The sequence below is a fragment of the Ochotona curzoniae genome, unplaced genomic scaffold (assembly GCF_017591425.1).
Source record: "Ochotona curzoniae isolate NIBS_2020 unplaced genomic scaffold, NIBS_Ocur_1.0 contig_3622, whole genome shotgun sequence".
NCBI lineage: Eukaryota > Metazoa > Chordata > Mammalia > Lagomorpha > Ochotonidae > Ochotona > Ochotona curzoniae.
The window spans coordinates 21,728,467-21,751,242 of NW_024465926.1; the positions used below are offsets into that span (position 1 = coordinate 21,728,467).

Consider the following 22,776-nt stretch of genomic DNA (forward strand, 5'->3'; position numbering starts at 1 on the left):
GTTATCAGGCTACTGAATGAATAGTCTGTCATAGAAACACTAAGTTTCCTGGAAACAAATGAAGATGACAGCACATCATAGCAAAGTTTATGGACATTCCAAAAGCAGTGTTAAGTGGTAAGTTCACAACAATTAGTGGCAACATCAAAAAACCAGAAAGACATAAAAAAGTACTGTGTTAATACATTGCATAACTTAGAAAACCTACAAAATATCAAATCCAAAGTTAATAGAATGAAATCGTTAAAGTTTGATTAGAAATCAATAAAATTCTAAGTAAAAATATGTAAAATCAGTGAATTAAAGAACTCTTTTGAAAGATGAAAAATGATACATCATTAGCAAAAGTAACCAAAAAGGGAGAGAAAACCCAAATACATCATATCAGTTCTGGGAGTGAATTTAAAAATTTTCAAGCTGATTTTGAGGTCTCCAAATCGAAGCTTCTTTTTGCCTGCCTTGGAGAAATTCAAAGAGTACTAAAGCAGAGTTCGACAAGGGAGAAAAATGCTTCTTGAACAAGTATTTTATATATATAGCATTTGGATCTAGGGTGGAGATTTGTGATCAAGGGTTGGTCTCTGGGCTGCCTTACTCAGCTCCTATAAGAGGCAGGGAGAACTTGCTGGTCCCAGCAGGTGCACTCCTTCCATGATGTGGTTCTGTGCTCTGGTCCTGGCCTCTCTTGCTGCCTCCACAGCTTGGGGTGAGTGCTTCTCAAATACAAATGCTGGGGGTGGGACACATTCAGAATGCTTAGACCAGGACAAGCTGAGTGGAGATACAAAGGGGAGTGTTGCCTGTCAGTTCTGGTTTGCGGCAGTGTGTACCTGCTGGACTTGGGTAATCCCAGCCTTACTTGGTTATTCTGAGAAGAGATGCTTAGGGCAGGGGGAAGAATTCACGAGAATAGATCACAGGAGCCTGGATCATATATGCAGGAAGACAATGAGCTACACTGAAGACTCACACATGATTAGTTTTATGTCTGGCTATGGCCAAATCATAACTTTACAAGAGAACTGGAATATATAGCACAGTGTCAGTATTTGCAGTGTATGCCTTCCATGTATCTGAGTGTTAAGTGCTGCCTTTTCTAGTCTCACTGCTTCTGCTAATGTCACAACTTGTCTGCACACTTTGTCATGCTTGGGAGTTTGAATGGTAACTCCTGATCTTTGTAATCCTGCATCAGTGCAGCTCGTGCCTAGAAGATTCTTCTCTGATCCATCCTTTCCCCTCTGTACTGCTCTCTGACTTCTAGCCATGACTGTGTATTTTTCCTGTGCCTCCATTAATGTAGTGATCTATTCCTCATATTTCTCCAGTGGACATTGTGAGTCCTGCTCTTACTGACGATGAGTTTTTTCTTTGACCTTTCCTTTCTGGTTCACACTAAAATCCTCCAAGAAGTCACCAACATCCAGGGAGAGCACTTCACCTTCAGGTGGATGGTTCTTCTTGCTCCTTACTATACTGCCTGTCAGTCTTCAAGGGAACCTGTCCTGTGGCATCATCCTACACAACTCAAAGATAATGTCTTCAATGTTGAAAAACCCACCTGGAGTCCAGATCAAACCTTTTCCCTTCTAATATATCCTGTTTTTCTCTCCATCCCCCAGGGCAGACAACTGCACCACCTGTGGTGAACACCAGGCAGGGCAAAGTCCTGGGGAAGTTTGTCAGTGTAGAAGGAGTGGCACAGCCCGTGGCCGTCTTCCTCGGAATCCCCTTTGCCAAGCCCCCGCTGGGATCCCTGAGGTTTGCACCGCCAGAACCTGCAGAGTCATGGAGCTACGTGAAGAATACCACCTCCTATCCTCCCAGGTAAGTCTTACAAGGGGCTGGTGATGGCATCTTTCAGTGGAAGAGGTGGCTTCAGGATGATGTAGGGAGGGAAACCCTCGATTTGTTTCCATGGTTCATAAGGTCCCAAGAACATCATTTAATTTTCATGTCAATCTGAGTATTTTATTCATGATATATTTATTGAGCACCTATTTGTACCACACTTATTCTGAATTCTTCGGATCCACTGGTCAAAAAACAAAGATCTTTACCTTCATATAGCTTTCCTCTCACCAGTGGGGTAGAGATAGCCATACATTGTGCAAAGTCATACATGAGTCATGTAATATGTTAGTATGTCATGCTTTGGAAAAAGTTGAGCGAAAGAGAAAGATAAAAATAATTATCCTATCTAATTACCTGCCTTGAATGAACCTTAACACATTGCAGGATTGGGTGTGTGTCTAGAATCTAATTTTAAATAGAGAACATGAAATATTTATATGGGTGATTAAGGACCAATTTTTAAAATTCTTAAAAAAACAAATTTGGCCTGTATAATAGGCATAGTGTAACAATAATAAGATAATAACAATATTAAGGCTAATTCAGCCTTTCTTATAGTAATACTAGTAGAATTGAAGTATTTTTCTCCCAGTATTTTTTGCTAAGTAGATTTACCTCCTATAGGTACATTTTCCATCATGGGAGGCAGACATCACCTTGTTGATGTTATTCTGCCCTCTGATAACTGTGTCCGCTGGCTTTGAGTGCGTCACTTACCCCAGCTAATTCTGTGGACATTATGGGGTACCTGCCTCCCAGGGACTCTGGTATCAGTGAATGATGCTTATAAGAATCTTGGAAACACATGTGCCTTGTAACATGAGCCCGTTTAACTAGGTGTAGTCATTATCTCCGCAAATAGGCTGTGGTTCTCTGACAGAACCAATCATTTAAACCAAATGTAATCTGTGTTGATCTTTGAGATCTCTCATCAGACACACTACAGCCCTGCAGATCAGACATTTAGACCCTTTAAAAGAACCTCTCTTTCCTCACGTGAACATGGCAGATGCATTCTCAGATAAGATTGAGCCCCACTTGAGATCACACAGGAAATGAGTGGCTGTGCCTGGACAGATGTGCAGTTCTAAAGTGGTTCCAAAGATGTTACCTTCACCTTCTACCAATTCTACTGATTTGAGTCTGGAAATAGAGCTTTAAATATGAATTTGAACATCCTAGTCCAGAGTCTGCCTCAGCAAACATCTTGCTGAAATATGGTTATAACTCAATGATCTTGTCCTCCTCAGGTGTCCTCAAATCGCAACAGTCAATTTAGATTTTAATCCAGACATGAAGAATACTGCTCTTAATATGTCTGAAGACTGCCTTTACTTAAATGTTTACACTCCCAGCAACTTAGTTAAGAAAAGTAGGCTGCCGGTAAGCATGGGGGCCCCTAATCTTTAGGTCTCAACTTCTAGGATCACCTGTCGTGGAATGCAAGAGGATGAAGTCAGCTTGGACGGTGGCTTCATTGTCCAGGACTGATTCAGGGTTCCCAAGACTTGCTTTAATCAGAAGAAACATCACTTTTCCCATCACAGTTGTCCCCAGTGACATAGGGCCTCTGGTTAGTATATCTTTGATGCATGTTTAAATTCCCAATTCCTTCATGCCAATAAAAGGAACAAGAGCTGTTGTTCTTAGTTGATAATTTAAGAATCTGATGTTCAGAGCCGCAGACATAATTTCCAATTAATTTTGAGTTGAATCATAGAGAAGAGTTGATGACTCAACTCTTAGAAACTGAGTCCCAGAAATATAAAGTAGTTTACACAGCAACATTGTCAGGAGAAGAGCTGAGGATCTCTGAACTTCAAACCCATCATCTTAGTCATGGTCTTAGAATCAAGTCCCTGTATGACATTCTATCTACGTTCCAGTCACTGCATACAAAATCCAGCTATAGCAACTTTCATTGCTGCCTGACAGAGTTTGGAAAGTTATCAAAACAATCTATGAACCAGGTTTTTGTTTGTTTGTTTGCTTTTTCTTTTTACATTTTGTAGGTGGTCCAGTGTTTAGGATTTGCTTGTTTTATTGGAAAGTTGGATTTACAGAGAGAAGGAAAGACAGAGCGACAGATCTTTCATCCATTGGTTCACTCCCCAAGTGACTGCAGTGGCTGGAGCTGAGCTAATCTGAAGCCAGGAGCCAGGAGCTTCTTCCAGGTCTCCCACACAGGTGCAGGATCCCAAGGTTTTAGGCAGTCCTTGACTGCTTTCCCAGGCCACAATCAGGGAGGTGGATGGGAAGCAGGACCGCCGAGACAGGAACAGGTGCCCAAATGGCTTCTAGGTTACTGCACCTGGCCTGGAATATATGTTTCTTGAGGTCAGCTTTTATTGTACACACATTTAGGTCTCACCAAAGAATTTCCTCTAGTTAAGCTGAAAAAAAAAATAGTACTTCAATAATTCATGGAAATCTATTTTTAAAGATTTTTATTTGGGTACTAAAATTAAAATCATCATAGTTTTTCACAACATACATATTCCATGTGCTTCTTAAAAACTTAATAAAAGGTCTTTGTTCATGTATACGTTGAACTGGAAAAATATATGCATAGAAATGATTGGAATGTTGGGGAATACAGGAGACCTAGGTCTTTGCTGTTCTTATGATGATGTTTTCAGTTTAAGGAATTTTGGGTAGAGATGGCACTTGGGAACCAGTAGAAAGACAATATCACATGTTTGCCTTGGACAATCTGGAATAGTGTAAGAGGAGAAAGATGGCCTTTACAACTTTGTTAAGCCCCAGTGAATATTCTTGCATAACCTTCTTGACCAAGAGATAGATTATCAAGCCAGAAAACATTTAAATTCTTTGTTTGCTCTGCTTGTTATTTTTTTTAAAGATTTATTTTATTTTTATTGGAAAGGCGGATATACAGAGAGGAGAGACAGAGAAGAAGATCTTGTGTCCGATGATTCACTCCCCAAGTGAGCGCAACGGCCAATGCTATGCTGATCTGAAGCCAGGAGTCTTTTCCGGGTCTCCCACACGGGTGCAGGGTCCCAAAGCTTTGGGCCATCCTCGGCTGCTTTCCCAGTCCACAGGCAGGGAGCTGGATGGGGAGAGGGGCTGCGGGGATTAGAACTGGCTCCCATATGGGATCCCGGGTGTTCAAGGCGAGGACCTTAACCACTGTGCCCCCGCGCTGGGCCCCTGCTCTACTTGTTATAAACAGTATTTTTGCCTGCTCCCTCTGTAGGTTATGGTGTGGATCCATGGAGGTGTTTTGTTGATGGGTTCAGCATCAGAGTTTAGTGGGCTGGCCATGGCTGCACATGAAAATGTAGTGGTGGTGACCGTTCAGTACCGTCTGGGCATCTGGGGATTCTTCAGGTAAGTCGTTAGGCTCCCCTTTCGGAATAGACTCCAAGGCGAGAAAGCTTAGAGCAAGCCCTAGTCATGGGTGTCCTCAACAGAACCCTGTCTACACTCCTTAATGAGGAATGCAAATTCCTTCATGATTAGACTCCATCTGCCTACACTTCCCCTAGACACACTTGTTCCTGTGTTGTTTCCTCCACCTGGAACATTTAATATGCCTGACAAATTCTTATTTTCCTCTCATTGTCTGTTTTTAGTTCTAGATTCACTGTTTGTGCTCTGTGGTGTGAGCTCAGTGTGTTGAGTTTTGCCTATTTAGTTCTCAGGTGTTCTCTAGCTTACAGAGCACTTTGAGGCACACATAGCAGATTCTCAGTTCAGAGCTGTCAGATGTGTGAAGGCAGAGCTCAACCCAAAACCATGCTGTGGAAATAGGAGACAGAAGAAGATGCCTGTGTCAGTGATATGGAAAGCAGCCTTGTTCTGGAAGCCTGACTTGAGTTCTGGTCCACTGTGGTCCTGGGAACCCTGCCATAATATCTGTGCACCTCACCCTGTTGTCTTACAGCACAGGGGATGAACACAGCCGAGGGAACTGGGGTCACTGGGATCAGGTGGCTGCACTGCGCTGGGTCCGGAACAACATTGCCAACTTTGGAGGGAACCCAGGCTCTGTGACTGTTTTTGGAGAGTCAGCAGGTGCTCAAAGTGTGTCTGTTCTTGTAAGTCTCCCACGACCCCCAAGCACAATGTCTACTGTAGGAAATTTAGGAGACCAACCATATTGCTGTGCCCAAATTTATTTTCAATTCCTGCATTCAGGGATGACCCTGTTACTTGCACAGCATCAGATGCTGGAAAAGAACAAATGTTTTATAGCCCCCAGGAAGTACAGGATTCAGTGTCAGTCTCAGGGTACAGAGTATCCTGCAACCTGTGGCAGGCTCATTCCTCCCTTCCTTCCTCAGCTGAGTTCTCTCTTGTTTCTGATAACGTTATGGTTGACCTCTTGGAAAGCAGGTATGAATAAAGGAAAGTGGGGTGCAGAATTGGTTGAAATCCCCTTATCCGGCTTGGGAGCCTGTCTACAAGGTGTGATCAACAAGAGGAGAATGGGGCTTCCTCTGAGCAGCTCTGACAGTTTCCATGCTTGAGACAAAGGTCAGCTATCTGTGAAAATGAGGTGGATGGAAAGGTTAGGGGAAGGAGAAAAGATGGAATGTGGACAGGGAGGAATAGGACGGGTGAGGTGGGCCACAGATATAACCTGGGCAAGCCAGGTCTTCTTGTGTAGAGAATGGTTGGGGAGACACTAAAGGATGTTTTAGAAAGTGCTGAGCCTTAGGAAACCCTCCAGTTGAGCCAGACTTAAACAGAGTGTTCAAACTGCTAGTGTAATTTTAAGACATGTCTTGACTTTAGAATTGAATGCTTGAAAATGTTTTTACATGTAAATGTTGAAAATGGGAAGAACTTGTATAATTCCAATGAAGAGAAATATCACCAATAATACCAATTCTAGGATAGTTATGTCAGTATTTTGCACATATTTTCTGCTACTTTTTCCATGATTGTCTAGCTATTTTCAGTACCTTTATATGTCTAACGACTATCTATCATTTTGGCTGTCATTTGTATTTGTCCATAATACTTATCATCTATTATATCTACCCATCATCTATCTACAGCTATCTCTAACATTTAGTTACTATAAAAAGTATTATTATGTATTTCTACAAGCATTAAAATACATATACATCATATGTTCTTTGTTATTGGCAATATTCTGAAGCCAAAATGAAAACTTGTTCTTTCACCCAGTTTCCTAATATTAGAAATCTGGGCTGTCTCCAATTTTCACTTTCAGTAACAACATGAGCGCTCTTGGAAGTCTTAAGAATTATTTATTCTTATTGGAAAGTCAGAATTACAAAGAGAAGGAGAAGAGAGAAAGATCTTCCACCCATTGGTTCACTCCCTTATGTGGCCTCAATGACTGGAGATGAACTGATCCAAAGCCAGGAGCCAGGAGTTTCTCCCAGGTCTCTCACGTGGGTGCAGGTTTCCAAGACTTGGCGCCATCCTCCAGTGCTTTCCCAGGCCACAGGCAGGGAGCTGGATGGGAAGTGGGGCAGCTGAGACAGGAAACAGTGCCCATATGGGATCCTGGCACATGGAGAGTGAGGACTTTAGCCACTAGGCTACTGTGCCAGGTCCTCTATGATTTGTATTTTGTAGAAAATTCCTCATAATAGGAGTAGTGGTTCAGACTGGGTGGCTAGAATTGCCAGGCTGTATTTTCTGACTGCTGTGCTCTGTTTTGTCTCTTGCTCTTTGTTTTGGTTTTATCATGCTCAGGTTCTTTTGGAGAAGCCAGGTCCAGGGGAAGCTTGGCACAATGGGCCAGGCCAGGCAAGAATCATTGCATCCACAGATCCCCAGGGTGTGCAGGAAAGTTGCCAGGCAGAGCAGCGTGTTGAGGAAGCCTTGACGAGATGCGTGCTGGTGACCCTCTCCCCAGGAGCATGATCTCTCCTCCTCTCTATTCCCCTTTCAGGTTTTATCACCTCTGGCCAAGAACCTCTTCCGTCGAGCCATTTCAGAGAGTGGTGTGGCGCTTATCCCTGGCATCTTCAGTAGGAACCCAAAGCCTTTGGCCGAGGTAGGTCTCACCTTGGACAGCTGCTGCCCCCTTTTCTCTGCTGTCCTGATTCATCAGGGTTCTTTCATACTCGGGGATCCACCTGAGGTCCTGGAAGCATCACTGAGTGAAAAGGACACCTGAGGTCCTGGAAGCATCGCTGAGTGAAAAGGACAAGGAGACACCTCACCCAGCCTAATAATTAGATAATCAAGCAAATCTGAGAAGAGCACAGAAGCAGTTTCACAAAGTCAGCAAAAGAGCAGGGGCAGCCTGCAACTTCTGGTTGCGGTTGCCACTCTGAGCTGTAGTGCTGTGCACTGCCCACTGTCTACTTTTTTGCAAGTGTGCCAGGCTAGAGTGCTGGGTGGGTGGTGGACAGTGACTGTGATTGTGGCTCAGAATCTGAGACCTGGAGGATGCACTTCTAGGATGAACAGGAACATTCTTGTTTCTCCCTGAGTGTCTGTGACTGTGATTAGGTCCTGGCTCATTCATTTATTGATCATTTATTTAACAAGTATTCTTTTTTACTTTCCCATAAAATGTATGAATTACAAGGGAACATAGAGTAGTTTTTAACTATTGTTTTTTTCACATAGACTTTGGTTATGTGCTATAAAAGTCCATTTTATAATGTTACACATAAAAGCATAAAGACAGTATAGGAAAGGTACAATTTCAAGGTGAAGAACAGATCAGTGTTTGTTCAGTGTCAGGATCATAGCATGGAATTAATGACCAAGGGGGAACGTGAACAATGTGCTGGAGTGATGTGACTGCTATTTGTACGTTATTTACTCACTTTCTTTTCATACTTAATTTTTTTAGTCAACAAAGTAGTTGACCAATGATGTTTAAATATACTTGGAAATGCAGATTATGAAATGGCCATGTTAGAATTTTAAAATATATAAATGTATTTATTTATTTATTTTACCAAAATGAGAGTATCTTCTCATTTTTTCATGAACCCTTTGGGTACATATTCATTCTCTAATTATTTGAGAGACCTGTTGCAAGAAGCCTGTTGTTAGTTTTTGAAAAAATGCTTATATGTGAATGTTTAAGTTTAGAATTCTCTTTTTGTCTTGTACTTTGACAGTTTCAGTGCAGTGTGCTTTGGAGGAAACAATCCAGATGCTCACCCTATTATCCCCTGTGTTTTCCACTTTTGTGGACTCCACAAAGTAGTCAGGCTATTCACTTAAGCATTCTGTGCTTAGATAACAAGAGTGCTGATGTGATTAGCTCTCCACTTCAGTCAGTTCCACTTAGGACAGAGACTCAGGGTTGCAGTGCTGCTTAAATACTGTCCTAACAAGTGTGGCCTGTAAGAGAAGTCAGGGCAGGAGGCAACTGAGCAGATCCACTTCAAGGCCAGATGGAGAGAGAGGTGGGGTGGGGTGGGAGGGTGACTCTTTGATCTGTTAGTTCACTCCCAAAAGGCCGATCTAAGCTGCAAACAGGATCCTGAAAGCCATTCTTCTCCCATACATGATTGGGAAGAGCCCAAGTCCTTGGTCATGGGTACATTGGCTAGCTGGGTGCTGGGTGGCTGCAGATTAGCTGCGACATGAACACCCTGATATAGGATTAACCATTACAGGTGGTAGCTTTCCAGTTTAACCACAAAATTGACCTGTGTGCATTCTTTAAGAGAGAAAAAGAGACTATATGGATAACTAGGGTCCTAAATGTCTTGCCATAGAACTATGACTAAATCTGTCCCAATTTATATGATGTTTGGCTCTAATAATGTGTTATTTTTCATTTGTAAATGACTGAGTAAATAAATCCAGGTAATAATAGTCTTTCATGAGCTGCATTAGTGACACTGAATGCCAATTTCAATGTCTTAAATGAAGCTTTATACAGAAATACTCATTCATTTATTTGTTGCTCATGACTGCTTTTCCTAACCATAGCAGAGTGAGAGTAAATATAATGGAGACCATAAACACCAAATATTTATTGCTGACCAACAATACTGCTTGCTAACCCTTACCCTAAATAGAGGTTATATTAAGCTTTTGGCTCCCAGGCATGAATTTGAAGGTGGAAACTTGCAGCTTTGACACAAACACCTCACTCAACTGAAAACCATCAAGGATGCATTGAGATGCCCATCAGGCCACTTCTTTAGGGGTCATACCTCCATCATAACCTGTACTTTCCCAGGTTTCTTTGTGTCAGTCATGGTACCTAGGCTTCCTGCATGTAAAGCAATTCTGCTGTCTTAGTATGCAGGACACCAGTGCCCTCCTGCTGACTTTACATGTACCATTCCATCTTACAAGACAAGTACAGTCATTCCCCACTACGACCTATGATGAAGAAATCTGAAACACAAGGAATGTAGTAGCCTGAGACCAACAGCTACTAGATGCAGGAGGCAGGACATGAAAACAAAGTGGAGTTCAGGATTCTGCATTTTTTACTCCATTTCCACACTGTCTCTCTTGAGATATTCAACACTGGGATCATTATTCTTGTGTTAAAAGGATCCAGGCATTATTGAGATACAGAGAATGTATATTTTGTTCCTCTCTCAATTCAAATTTGTAACAGAGGCAACACCGTGTGAAACATGAACCCATCTCTGCTGGGACAGAGTATTTCTGCTGCCTTTGGAGGTTGGGATTAGGCTAGGACACCTCTGTGTGTATTCATGTAAAGAGAGGACAATGATGCTGAACTCTGTTCTTCATGATCTCTACAGAAAATTGCTGTCACAGCTGGGTGTTCTACCACCACCTCAGCTGTCATGGTTCACTGCCTGCGCCAGAAGACAGAGGAGGAACTCCTGGAAGTAACACGGGAAATGGTAGGTCTTTCCCTCCCAGTGGCCCCACCCTGTGTACTGGACCTCACAGATCATCATTTCAACTGTCCTCTTGCCCTGGAGACACTAGATGGGACATTTCTTCATCTCCCAGGAGGAGTGTCAGACCCTCAATCTGAAAGTGGAATTTCAGTTTCCCTTTTTTATTGTTAAATAATTCAAATGTAAAAATTTCCGCAATATCATGATTAAAATTGTTTAATAATCACTATTCAAAGTATTGTGAAATACTTCACATGTCAAAAAAGTTAAGGTAACGTTGAAATAAGAAAGTGGATAATATTCCCTCATCTTTATAAAATCCTAGAATTTTGCCATTCTTGTATTCAGGTATGTTTTAAATGAATTACCCATTCCATATTCCAAAAGTAACCACCATCCTGCATTTAGATGATTGTGTTGTTGGGCACATAGATTTTTAGAAATGTGCTACAATTTAAGTTGAATGATTAGAAGACATCTAAAGTATAACACTATAGAGATTCAATTTTCTAGACTTCTCTGACGCTACTTCAATTATGATTTTAGGAGAAATTCAGTGTTTTTGATATAGTTTGAGTTTCCCCCCAAAAGTACACATTCCAGGTGATGGTGTTGAGAGACTGTAAAATTTGTTAGAGGAGAGTCCCAGTGGAAGGTCCCAAAGCAGTGGAGCAATGGTCAGCAGGTTGGACTAACGTATCATTTGAGGTACAGTTGAACACTGAAGTACTCATCAGGACAAATGCTCAGAGAACAAAATATTCAGGGCTAATCAGGATTATTCTGTATGCACAAGAAGGTGTTCATTTAGGCTCAGGCTGATCCTAAAATCTGTATTTGGTCTCTGGATATCTGCAGATACCCAAAACCCTCAGGATAGGTCTCTATCATGGTGCTATGTCCCTGGGTTGTGTCCAGTGTAGTCCTGTGCTTGAGCACAATTTGTTGGACTCCAATAAGGTGACCAACATGCTAAAAGAATTAAATACTCTTTTCTAATACATTGAAATAGGCAACTATTTTCTCAATTGTCTAAATATAAAAAGAGGACATAGATTTATAGGAAAATCTTGGTGACTTTATGGCAAATCAGAGAAATCAGACATCCCAAGACAATCTTCTGAGGTTTTCTTTCTAAATTTTTATTGAAGTACTTTCATGATTTACACACACACACACACACACACACACACACACACACACACACACACACACACACCTGGGTAATGGGGCTATGATACACAAAACAGGGTCCTTACTGGTCACTTCTTACGTTCAGGGAAGACTGCTGAGTGCAGTGTAACTTTGACATCACGGAAATAATGTTGACCACAAATCAATGACAAGTTTTGCATGGTGTGTGCTTTAGAGGGGCTGCATGTGCAGCACTTTCTAATTCAAGATGAAAAAAATCAACTCAAGGTGACATGAACAGAAAAAGGAGTATGTTAGAATCTACAGGTAGTATAAATTCAAGGGGTTGATGTTTGAACATGGCTGGATCCAGATGTGTCTGTTGTTAAATATCAGAATATTATTAAGTTCATCTTTGCACTCCTGATGTTTGAAATCCATTTCAGGTAGATTTGTCCCCTGGGGAGATTAAACACAACAACAGTGTGGATGCATGTTAGCTATGCAGAAGTACTGCTCCCAATCAGTATAGTAAATGTTCTGAGGTAAGCACTTTTGGACTGACACAGTCATGTTCCCACCCTTGAAATAAGCTCTGTTTAGCATCAGAGGTGTTTAAGGCACATGTAAGTGTCTGAAGACCACGCAACTAGGATGTTTAGTTGAGAATCGTAGGGGGAAGAAATGTAGGTTAGGCAGGCACAGCAAGGTGATGACCTCTCCCTGTTACCTGTGACTGAGAACTATTACCATGGCCTGTCTTTCCTTTCTGGTGCCTGCCTCTCGCACATCCCATGCTCAGGTGTAGAAGAACCTGTGTCCTGTCTGATTGCTCTCAACCAGACAAGGAGGCATAGGGAGAGAGCACTTGATTCTTCATGTGTGCAGTGTACATGGTCATCTTTCCCCCAGGAAGCCTTCTTACCACATCCTCTGCCTTTGTCTTCACAGAAATTCTTCGTTGTGGATTTTGATGGAGATCCTACAGAGGTAGGAGCCTTCTACTTTTTGTTTCAGGTTGTGGGTCTTGCCATCTTTAACCTCTGATCTCATCCCTGTTGATGAAAATCCACCTTGGTGGAATTAGTCATGTCTTTTGTGCATGTTGCTGAAGCACAGGATGGGTAGTGACTTGTCTGGTAACACAGGCAGGAAAACCAATGGCCAGAATGGAATCTGTTCCCTTTATTCTCAGCCTACTGCTCCCAGGCACTAACTCTGTGTCCTCTGGGCTCAGTCATTCTCTCCACCCAACACACACTTTCTGATTCCTATGATGGTTCCATGTTGGATGCTGAGGTGACACCTTCCATTTTTAGGAGAAGGAGATGCTAAGATGTTTCTTCAGGGACCTGTATTGAGTTGGATGGAGATTGATGTATTATGCTAGTAGACAGCCTCCAGAAGTGCTCAGACTCCAAGCACTGGTGGTCACTTCAAAGCTAATCATAATCTAAGGAGACAGCACCCAATGCTTGGATTAGTGCAGTGCAGGGAACTCAATGTGTAATCTCTTGTCATCTGCCCCTTCCCTATAGTCTGTTTCCTGGAGCAGCAAAGGTGTCTTTGAAAGTCCTAAGATCATGTTGGTCCTGCAGACACCACCTTCCTCCTAGCACCCGGGGGCTCTAATAACATCCTGATGAACTCTTATTTCATCCCCTCTTATATGCTCATGACTTGCCAGATTCTGGTGACATTGGCTCAGAAACATCTCTACCATCTTGTCCTGTTTTATATCAACCTGTATACCACACCAGTTTGCTGAATAGCCTTATAAGGGTTAAGTAAGATTCAATCAATCATTCAGCAAGGTTAAACCAAGCAATTATTCGGTGCATTGTTTAAAAAGTTACTTTGGACCCTGCATCCCCTATCAGAGTGCCTGGTTTCAAGTCCTAGATTTGCTTCTGATTTTGGATTCCTCTAATGTGTACCTTGGGTGGCAGCAGGTCATAGTTCAAGTACTTGGGATCTCTACCACCACCTTGAAGACCTAGATTAAGGCCCAGGCTCCCAATTTTGTCCTGACCTAACTAATCCTGTATGTGGTAAGCATTTTGGTAATGATCTGTTTGGTAAAAGATCTCTTTATCTCTCTGGGTCCATCTCCTTCCTCAGACTTTCTAACCTTAAATAAAATGAAAATGAATGAAAATATTTTTTTTAATTTTTGGAAAATAAAATGAAAAAGTGTGTTTTTTATATAAAAAACTTAAAATAATTTGCCTAGATTTTCTAATACATATGAAATACTCATGAATGTTGTAGCTACAACTAATCTATATTCATGCTTTAGATTGAACTGTATATCTCAGGGCTCAGGGCTGAAATTATGGCACACAGTGTTAAGCTACTGCCTGCAATGCCAGCATTCTGTATGAGCCCCAGTTTATGTACTGGCTCTTACGCCTGGATCCAACTGCCTACCAATGCACCTGTGAAAGCAGCAGGAGATGAACCAAGTACCTAGACCCCTGCAACTCATGTGGTATACCCAGATGGAGTTATAGTTCCTGACTGTCCCTGGACATTGCTGCCATCTGGAAAGTGAAACAGTGAATGGAGGATATCTTTGTTTCTCTCTGTTCTCTCAATTTCTCTTAATCTCTGTATTGCCTCTTATTTGTAACTATGACTTTCAAATAAGACAAGTAAAACCTATACAAAAGAAATATGTTTAAAATATAAACAAATATATTTATAGGTGTAAGCATATAAGCATATTATATATATATATATATATATGTGGGTGTTTGTGTGTGTGTGTGTGTGTGTGTGTGTGTGTGTGTATTCAAATGAAGATCACTCCCATCGATCACAATGGATCAGAAGACACTGGATTATACCAAGGATGACTAAATATGTTCACAGAATGTGGAATGCAGACCAATTGCTATTAGAGACTTATTCATCTTTGGTTCAACCCAGTCCTTCAGATCCATTGTGATGACCTTAATTTCAGATCAAAAAAGAGGGTGGCATGGGGGTTACATGGGAAGGTAGAATCAAAGACATTGTGCTGCTCTCTTTTCAGAGCTACATCTTCATGACCACAGTTGTTGATGGGGTGCTGCTGCCAAAAGCTCCTGAAGAGATTCTGGCAGAAAAGAAATTCAACAAGGTCCCCTACATCGTGGGATTCAACAAGCAAGAGTTTGGCTGGAATCTTCCATCAGTGAGTTCATGCAGGTCACTTGAAAGGACTGAGCCTCCCACTTATCACTCCTCCACCCCTTCTCCAAACACTCTTAAATCTAGAGAAGCTGTCCCATTCTGAACTAGTGTGTTTCTGTGGAAATCTCTATGGTGGAGCAACTGTTCCCTTAAGGGTATCTTCCTGGTTACTTCACAGCGAAAACACTCCTCAAATGTCATTCAGTTTAGGAATCCCAAAATGTTAAGGCTGGGAGATCTACAGAGGTAATCATTGTGGGAAGGGTAAACTGAATGGGAAGGAAGGAGCTCCAGAGTGAGGTCCAGTGGCCTCTCACCTTGGTTGATACTCACAGGTGCCCCAAGGTCTCCACAACGTGTTCTTCCCACCTCTTTGGAGACTAGAGAATGGTGCTTCCTCTTGAGTTAAAGTTGACTTCAAGAAGGAAGAGGGCCTTTCTGCCTGTTCAAGACTTTTGAATGTTAGCTACTCATTAAAACATAAAGACAGATGTTATTCACTAAACCACTGCAATAGGGAAAAGAATTTATGTTGAACTGAGCTCAGATTCCTCAAACCATAGGCTGGAGAAGGGCACGCCTGGCCTGGACTAAGAGGAAATCGCAGTGGTGTGGGTTTTGAGGCATGGTTTGTATGTGTATCTAGACCACTTGTGTTTGTTAATGCATTCTATCCTGGAGAAGAAAACAGGATGCAGTGGTTTAAGCTGAGTTAAGGCACCCACTGAGGATGTGCAATTTCTTTCCACAGTGACCTGGAGACCAGGTCTTAGGAAATGAAGAATGTTTGCAATTGAAAGATTTTAAAAGAAGTTGTGGAAACTTTAATGTAGATTGAAGTGTGAGTCACGGAAGTTCTGCCCAAGAAAGAGTTAACACACTTATGTGAGATTTGTTTCTGTGAGACAAAGTAATAAAAAAAATAGTTGGTCCTTATTGATCAAGGTATCTCTCACTGTCTCAGATGCTCTCATTGTGATATCAAATGCCATGTTGTGATGTAGCCCAAAGTACACATGAGAGCTGGGCATGTCTTAGCAGGCATGCTAATGCAGTAAATGTCTTTTTGTTTATAAAATATGCAGCCTCAAGTTGGGTGATGTAGCCTAGCAAGCTAATCATCTGTTTGTATTGCTGGCATCCCATAGGGGTACGTATTCATATCCTAGTTGCTCCACTTCTGATTCAGTTTGCTGCCAGTGGCCTGAGAAATTAGTGGAGAATGATTCAAGTCCTCCAGTTCATGAACTCATGTGGGAGAACCAGAGGAAGCTCCTGGTTCCCAGCTTCAAATTGGCTCAGATCCGACTCTGGCAGCCACTTACAGAATAAGCCAGTGGATGGAGCATTTCTCTCTTTGTCCATCCCACTTTCTCAATGATTCTGACTTTCAAGTAGAATAAATAAATCTAAATAAATGTGTTAAAAATATACCATTGATGCCTCTTTATAGCAACAGAAAATTAGAGGAGTCTGTCTGCCTTTACAAGGTTTATCAGGAACAAATAGTAAATTCACCTGATGGCACCATTTTTTTAAACTTATTTATGCATACATTAGAGTTACACAGAGAGGACGACAGGGACAAATGTGGAGATTTTCCATCTGCTAATTTACTCTGCAAACGGCCACAACAGCCATCACTGTACTATGTTGAGGCCAGAAGATGGGAGCTTCTTCCAGGTATCCCACATGGGCACAGTGATCCAAGTATGTAGACCATCTTCTGCTGCTTGTTTTAGAGAGCTGGGTCAGAAGCAGAGCAAACTGGCCACCCACCAGTGTGCAATAAAGGATACTGGTGTTACAGACACCATATGCCAAGTTGTCACCACTCAGATATTTTTGTTAAAAGTGGCTAAGCCACCCTGGAGCCTTAGCTTTTAGCTTCTAGAAGCACTGTTACAGTTAGCTCATACCAAGTTTCTGACTGCAGAGGTCTGGGCAGGGTCATTGATACTGACAGTCACCATCCCCTCCCCAAATAAAAGATACTGAGAGTCTTATAGTTCACTCTCTAGGATTTCCTCAGTTATGCTGAGTGCATTGGGCTTGCTTTGGGTCAGGCAGTTTGTTATTTCTTATTACTTCATAGTCAATTATAATGTATAATTATTTTTTTAAATAGGGATTGGGCTATCCACTTTCTGAAGAGGGGCTCGACCAAGACACAGCGACAGAACTCTTGTGGAAATCCTACCCCGTTGTGGTAAGAGTCTGGAAAATCAAGAGAATTTTTTCTGATTCAAACGAGAGCAGTGAGCTTTCCCTGAATCACAAGTTAATTAAATGGCAACAAAATCAAACCCATAAGGACTCAAACATTCGGTCTGTTTTTCTGCCTTCTCCACGTTGTTGCCTCTCCCCTGCAGAGAATGTGCAGAGAGCTGTAGAGATTCACCACTGTCTGTATCTACTGCCTTAATCAGAAGGATGGGCCATGGTGTTCACTCTTTTGACTTGTTTCAGAACATCTCTAAAGAACTGATTCCGATGGCCATTGAAAAATACTTGGGAGGAACAGATGATCCTGTGCAAAAGAAGGGCTTGTTCATGGACATGATGGGAGACTTGTTATTTTGTGTCCCATCTGTGGTTGTGGCTCGTTATCACAGAGGTGAGTCCCAGAGATTTGATGGAAGAGGAATGCTAACCCATAGGCTACCTGTCAGCGTAGACTGATGTGTAAACTGGTGATGGTGAAGCTTGAAAGATATCTAAAGTAAGCTAAATGCATTTGGATCCTTTCCTTGAGTCAGCTACTCACAGAACCTGTAAGGAACAATGCATCACCTCAGACGTTATAGAATCAGTCTTTCAAGCCTCACCATCACCAGTTTGCTAGTGACTGGAAGTAGAGGAAGAAGGGGAGCCAAGTCCAGGACTAGGCAGGCTGTACAGGGTCAAGAAGGCCACAGGTAGTGGCAGCAGCGTGTGTAGGGAAGAAGAAGCTGGGTATTGCCAGTGCATGTTGCTGGCTTTTGTCTATCCTGAAGTGAGCCAGTGTAGGTAAGCTGATTACAAGACAAACTCTGCTGTGCTACCTTCCCATATCGACCCATGCTGGTGGGCAAGGTGGGAATTTAATGGTGCATGAGCTTACCTGGGTCAGGTTTCCCATTCTGAGTGGTGTTTGGGTGTAGTCAAAGGTCACAGGATTCTTCTACTGGAACCCTTTCATCTTTCTCTTAAGCAGAGTATAGGTCCCTCCTGCAGGACTTTCTTTTCACTCCATGCTGGGAAGGTTTTACATTCAAGACTTTATAAAATGTAAATTTAAAAAAACCTAAATAAATTGGATGGAGCATGTGCTATTAATACTCCCTTGGTGCATTAATCTAGGCTCTAACTGTACGTTGCTACTTAAGGCCCTTATGAAACCCTGTAGCCAGGAGCAGCCTGTGGCCAAGTTGGTTCTATACACTGATTGTATCTCCTGTGGCATGTCTTGCCAATATGATGCCAGCAGCATGTGCTGCTATTTCAACAATATTGAACTTCTGCTTTGTATCTTATGTGTCATGGTTTTTGATTTAGAGCCTTTGTGCCAAGAGTGCATAGATTTATTCTTAAAAATTTTTTTCATTCTTTTTTGATCAAAACCTTTCAAACTATGGAATTCATAACTTACCACTTTAGAAATTTGCTAAATTTGGAGATTACAAAGAAGAAACAATGTATTATTTGTACTCAGAAATATTTGCCATATAATTTTCTGGTTTTCTTCTTATCATTTTCTGTGCCATTTATAATTTAAAATCAATTTTAGATTATGGTTTTGTTAAAAGTACTGAGATTTTCTTAATACCAATAGAAATCCATCAAAAAGCATCTATGTTTCCACAGATCAATGAGTTACAATTTAGTCATTCGAGCCTGTTGGATAAATTGTCTGGCTACTTGAACCTTGATGCTATGAATAACATCATAGCCTTATTTGCATGAATCTTTGAGCAGAACATGGTACATTTGTATGCTTGTGTCCGGAGAGTATATTCTCAGTAATTCATAAACAATGGAAATGTATATGTATTCTTTTGTGTTTCGAGCCTAGAAAGTCAAGTATCAGGGAGCTATCATCTAGGGAGGATCTTCAGCTATCTTGTCTTGTGGTAGAAGGAGGAAGAGGCTGAAGAACTCAGGAGGGTATGCGGGAGGGAGGTAGGAGAGAAGAGTAAAGCAGTTAGAGGTGGTGGGAGAAGCACAAGAAGCAGTTACTGTAGGGATGATTTTATGAATCTCAATGAATTGCAAACATTTTCAAAAGCATCCTATGGTCATTACACTTTCTATAGTACATTTTTACATTCACACAAGGTCTCTCATCCATGATTGGTTTCTGAATTCTTTTGCTGAAACAGCAAAGGACAGAGACAGGTTAAGGTAAGTTCTGCTTGATCTTGAATTTACGGTTTAAGCAGAATCTTCGAGGGCCTCAGCACACTTGTTCCAAACAACACTCATTGCTAAACCAAAGCTGCTGTGGCACAGGCTAAGAGAGATTAGATAAGTCATTCCACATCCTCATGTGGGAATATCACACTCATAATTGTGATCTCTTTTATGGATGACCATTTATTAATGTGGAATATTGTTATAGTCTATGATAAAGAAGCTATATAACACTACCTAAATTTTAAATACATGAAAAGGCTATATTACTAAAACATAATAAACAGATTTGTGTGATGGAATAATGAGCAATGTACATATGTGTTATTGTTTTTGAAGTACTTTCCAATTTTATGTTGGGTCCAGGTGGGTGGCAGGGATTGTAAGACTTCTCTGACAGCCTCACTTGGGCTGTCTTCCAGATTGTCATCTCTGTAGATGTAACAATCAGTACAAAGAACCAAAGATGGACAGTTTATGACTTATTCCAGAAGAGACAGGGGTTGGCAGCTCCAACGGAAGGAACACTGAGAGGAGAGATTTGGTGACGAGAGAGGAAGAGAGTGAGGAAGAGAAGAAAGCCAAGATTTTTTCCCCCAGACTATTTTGTTTTCTGCCAGCACTGTGTCATGTTGATCCCCAAGACAAGTGGAAAGCAAGATATACAAGGTCATACACATATTGGAATGTTAATTTTGGCAGTTTCCTGAGATATAAAAGAAAGGTTTTGTATTCTCTATATTTGTGTTTAAATGTCCTGGCTTGTATAACTTGTATTGCATCACTATTCTCAAAACAGGAACAGAAACACCAGAAATACCAATCTTAGGCTGTGCAGATATCTTTGAGGTTCTAGATATTCTCAAAATGAATAACAATAATCAGTTATTAATGAGATAAACTAATGCGAACTGGATGTAAAGACATTTTTTATTTTGTGACTACAACAGCAGAGGGGTTTATATGAACTTGAAACACATGTAATGAGAATCATATAAATGCATTGCCCCATGTTTTCACTACTCATTTCTTCATTCAATTCATATTATCCTCATATTCCCCTACTGCATGAACTAGCTATACAGATTTAAATGAGTCACCTCCATTTCATGAACCACTTTCTCTAATATGGCCATTCTCAGGAGATTTCTGCAAAAATGGAAACCAGGGCAACTTCCAGGTGTGCATTTGATAATGTGAATTGCATTTCAATCTGTCTTCTCAGATGCTGGAGCACCCACCTACATGTATGAGTTTGGGTATCGTCCGAGCTTCTCACCAAGTTTGAGACCTTCGACAGTTATTGGGGATCACGCAGATGAACTTTTTTCTGTCTTTGGGATTCCACTTCTTACAGGTAATGTTCTTGGTTTCCTTAGAGCTTGGAGTAGGAGGTCTGGGTTCCAATCTTTGGTGACTCTGAGGAAGTTGCTCTCCTCATTTTAAATTTATTATGACAGGATTGAACCACTCTTGGGAATCCTCAAGCTTCCCCCTACTCTAACACACATGAGGGAAACATCTGTTCATTTACTTTCAGTCAGCATCATTCTCAGAGTCCCAGCTTGAGACATGAGGAAGATGTGTGGTGTGCCTCTTGTATAACCTTGCTCTTTGGGGAGAAAGCCTGTATTTCTATCCACAGGAGCATATTAGAATAGGAGTGAGGGTAATCCAGTACAGTCACAGAGGTCTAGTCAGTGCACACACATACCCCTCTCCTCCTGTCTCACTGATGTAAAACACTCTTTGAAATAATATAATATTTAAGGAAAACCTTTAGGAAGTGTCTTCTGTGCATCAGTTGTCAACAGTTACATTTGAACCCTGCAGCTCAGTTAATTTTAAGATTTTAGGAGTGTGAAATTCATAGGAAACAAAGAAAGAGTGCATCCTGGACTTAGAGTTATTGAAGTGGAATCAAAGGGTTCACACCTACACCGAGGAGGAGGGACAGGTGTTCAGTCATGGATGACAATGACAGCAAGGTTGTGTGACAACTACATGCACTCTTTTGAGACTTAGCTCAGCCATTCTCAAAATGAAACTCCACACCAATTAACCAGAATCTTCAGAAAATGTATATGATGATGCAGTAGATGTGGAATAAGGGCCCAGCCTGTATTTCTAACAAGCTCCCAAATAATACTGATGCTTCAATCTGTGGACTACAGTTGGTGTTGCAAATGATTTTCTCCTTCTCCACAGAGGGTGTGTCAGAAGAGGAACTCCAACTGAGCAAGAGGATGATGAAATTCTGGGCCAACTTTGCTCGAAATGGGTAAGGCTGGTGGAGTAGAAATGGATCTATTGGGCAGTTTGAGTGATCCAGCTCCAGAGGTGTTGACCAAAGTGCCTGACACCAAGAGTTCTCTGAAACAGCAGCCTAAGGGGATGGTGAGCAAGCTACCTCTAAGGATTAAGAGCCTGTTATGAGAGATAACCTTGTTGTGTCCAGAATTTATGCCCAACCGTGAACAGACAACCTCCACATGCAGCAATGCAAAAGCAGAGACTTTATTGCTAGCTAGGGCTGGGGTCCGAATCTCATCCCAAACAGCGGAGTCTTGACAAGGGACCCTGCCCACATATCTTACTCAGTTTATACAGGATTTTAGTTACATAATGCTAAATTCCAAGAATAGATTATAAATTCTATGAACAGACACAGGTAGGATTGTGATTGACCTACCTATATTGCTCCTGACAACCTGTTGACCAGGGACTTTCTAGGTCTCTTCTGATTGGTCGGCTCTACCTAGGGTTGGTGGCAACCCACTTCAGAGAAGTTGGTGCGTCATTTCTAGGAAACTGAAACGTAGGCCTAGGCTATCCCAAGGCCTGTAATGGCTTTACCTTTGCTCTCTGTGCGGCAAGCTAAGCACTTATTACAGAAGTCTAAATCAGCAGTTAAATCAATAAACTCTACTTAAAATGGATTAACAATGCTCTAGCCCTACAACCCATGGTGGGTTCCTGTTTTCTCAGAGGTTTTCTGTGACCCTTCATCATTTGGAGGAATTTCTGTTTGATTCTGTTCCCAGGAACCCCAATGGGAAGGGGCTTCCTCAGTGGCCAAAGTACGACCGCCAGGAAGGATACCTGCAGTTCGGAGCCTCCACCCAGGCAGGCCAGAAGCTGAAAGACGAGGAAGTGGCTTTCTGGACTGAGCTCCTTGCTAGAAGGCCGTGAGATCACACCAGACAGAAAGCACTGAGCCAAAAATCGGAAGAGAAGTCAGCCTCAACACAGGAGGAGTCACGGCAGGCATGTTTTACTGGAGATTTATTTACGCACTGAGTTGTCTTATGGTTGAAACTGGGAAATTGTCTGGTGGGGGTGAGCAGATCAGGAAATGGAAAATAGATGCTCTGGGTCTCAACTTTAGAATAAAGCATTTTTGGAAGAT

The 22,776-nt window shown here is 41.7% G+C and overlaps 1 protein-coding gene across 1 annotated transcript; it reads left to right on the forward strand.

Moving 5' to 3' along the window:
• Positions 1 to 654: 654 nt before the first annotated feature.
• LOC121157750 (liver carboxylesterase 1-like) lies at positions 655 to 22,559 on the forward strand. Its single transcript, XM_040982121.1, has 14 exons — positions 655 to 706; positions 1,623 to 1,827; positions 3,105 to 3,237; positions 5,075 to 5,208; positions 5,765 to 5,918; positions 7,754 to 7,858; positions 10,560 to 10,664; positions 12,750 to 12,788; positions 14,836 to 14,980; positions 16,739 to 16,760; positions 17,369 to 17,592; positions 20,593 to 20,724; positions 21,576 to 21,648; positions 22,412 to 22,559. The coding sequence occupies exons 1-14, from the start codon at positions 655 to 657 to the stop codon at positions 22,557 to 22,559; spliced, it is 1,671 nt and encodes a 556-aa protein (XP_040838055.1).
• The last annotated feature ends 217 nt before the right edge of the window (positions 22,560 to 22,776 follow it).

Coding starts and splice junctions, on each gene's coding strand:
- LOC121157750 (XM_040982121.1), top strand. CDS start 655: ATGTGGTTCTGTGCTCTGGTCCTGGCCTCTCTTGCTGCCTCCACAGCT. Junction 707..1,622: donor TGCTGCCTCCACAGCTTGGG/GTGAGTGCTTCT, acceptor TCCATCCCCCAG/GGCAGACAACTGCACCACCT. Junction 12,789..14,835: donor TTGATGGAGATCCTACAGAG/GTAGGAGCCTTC, acceptor CTCTCTTTTCAG/AGCTACATCTTCATGACCAC.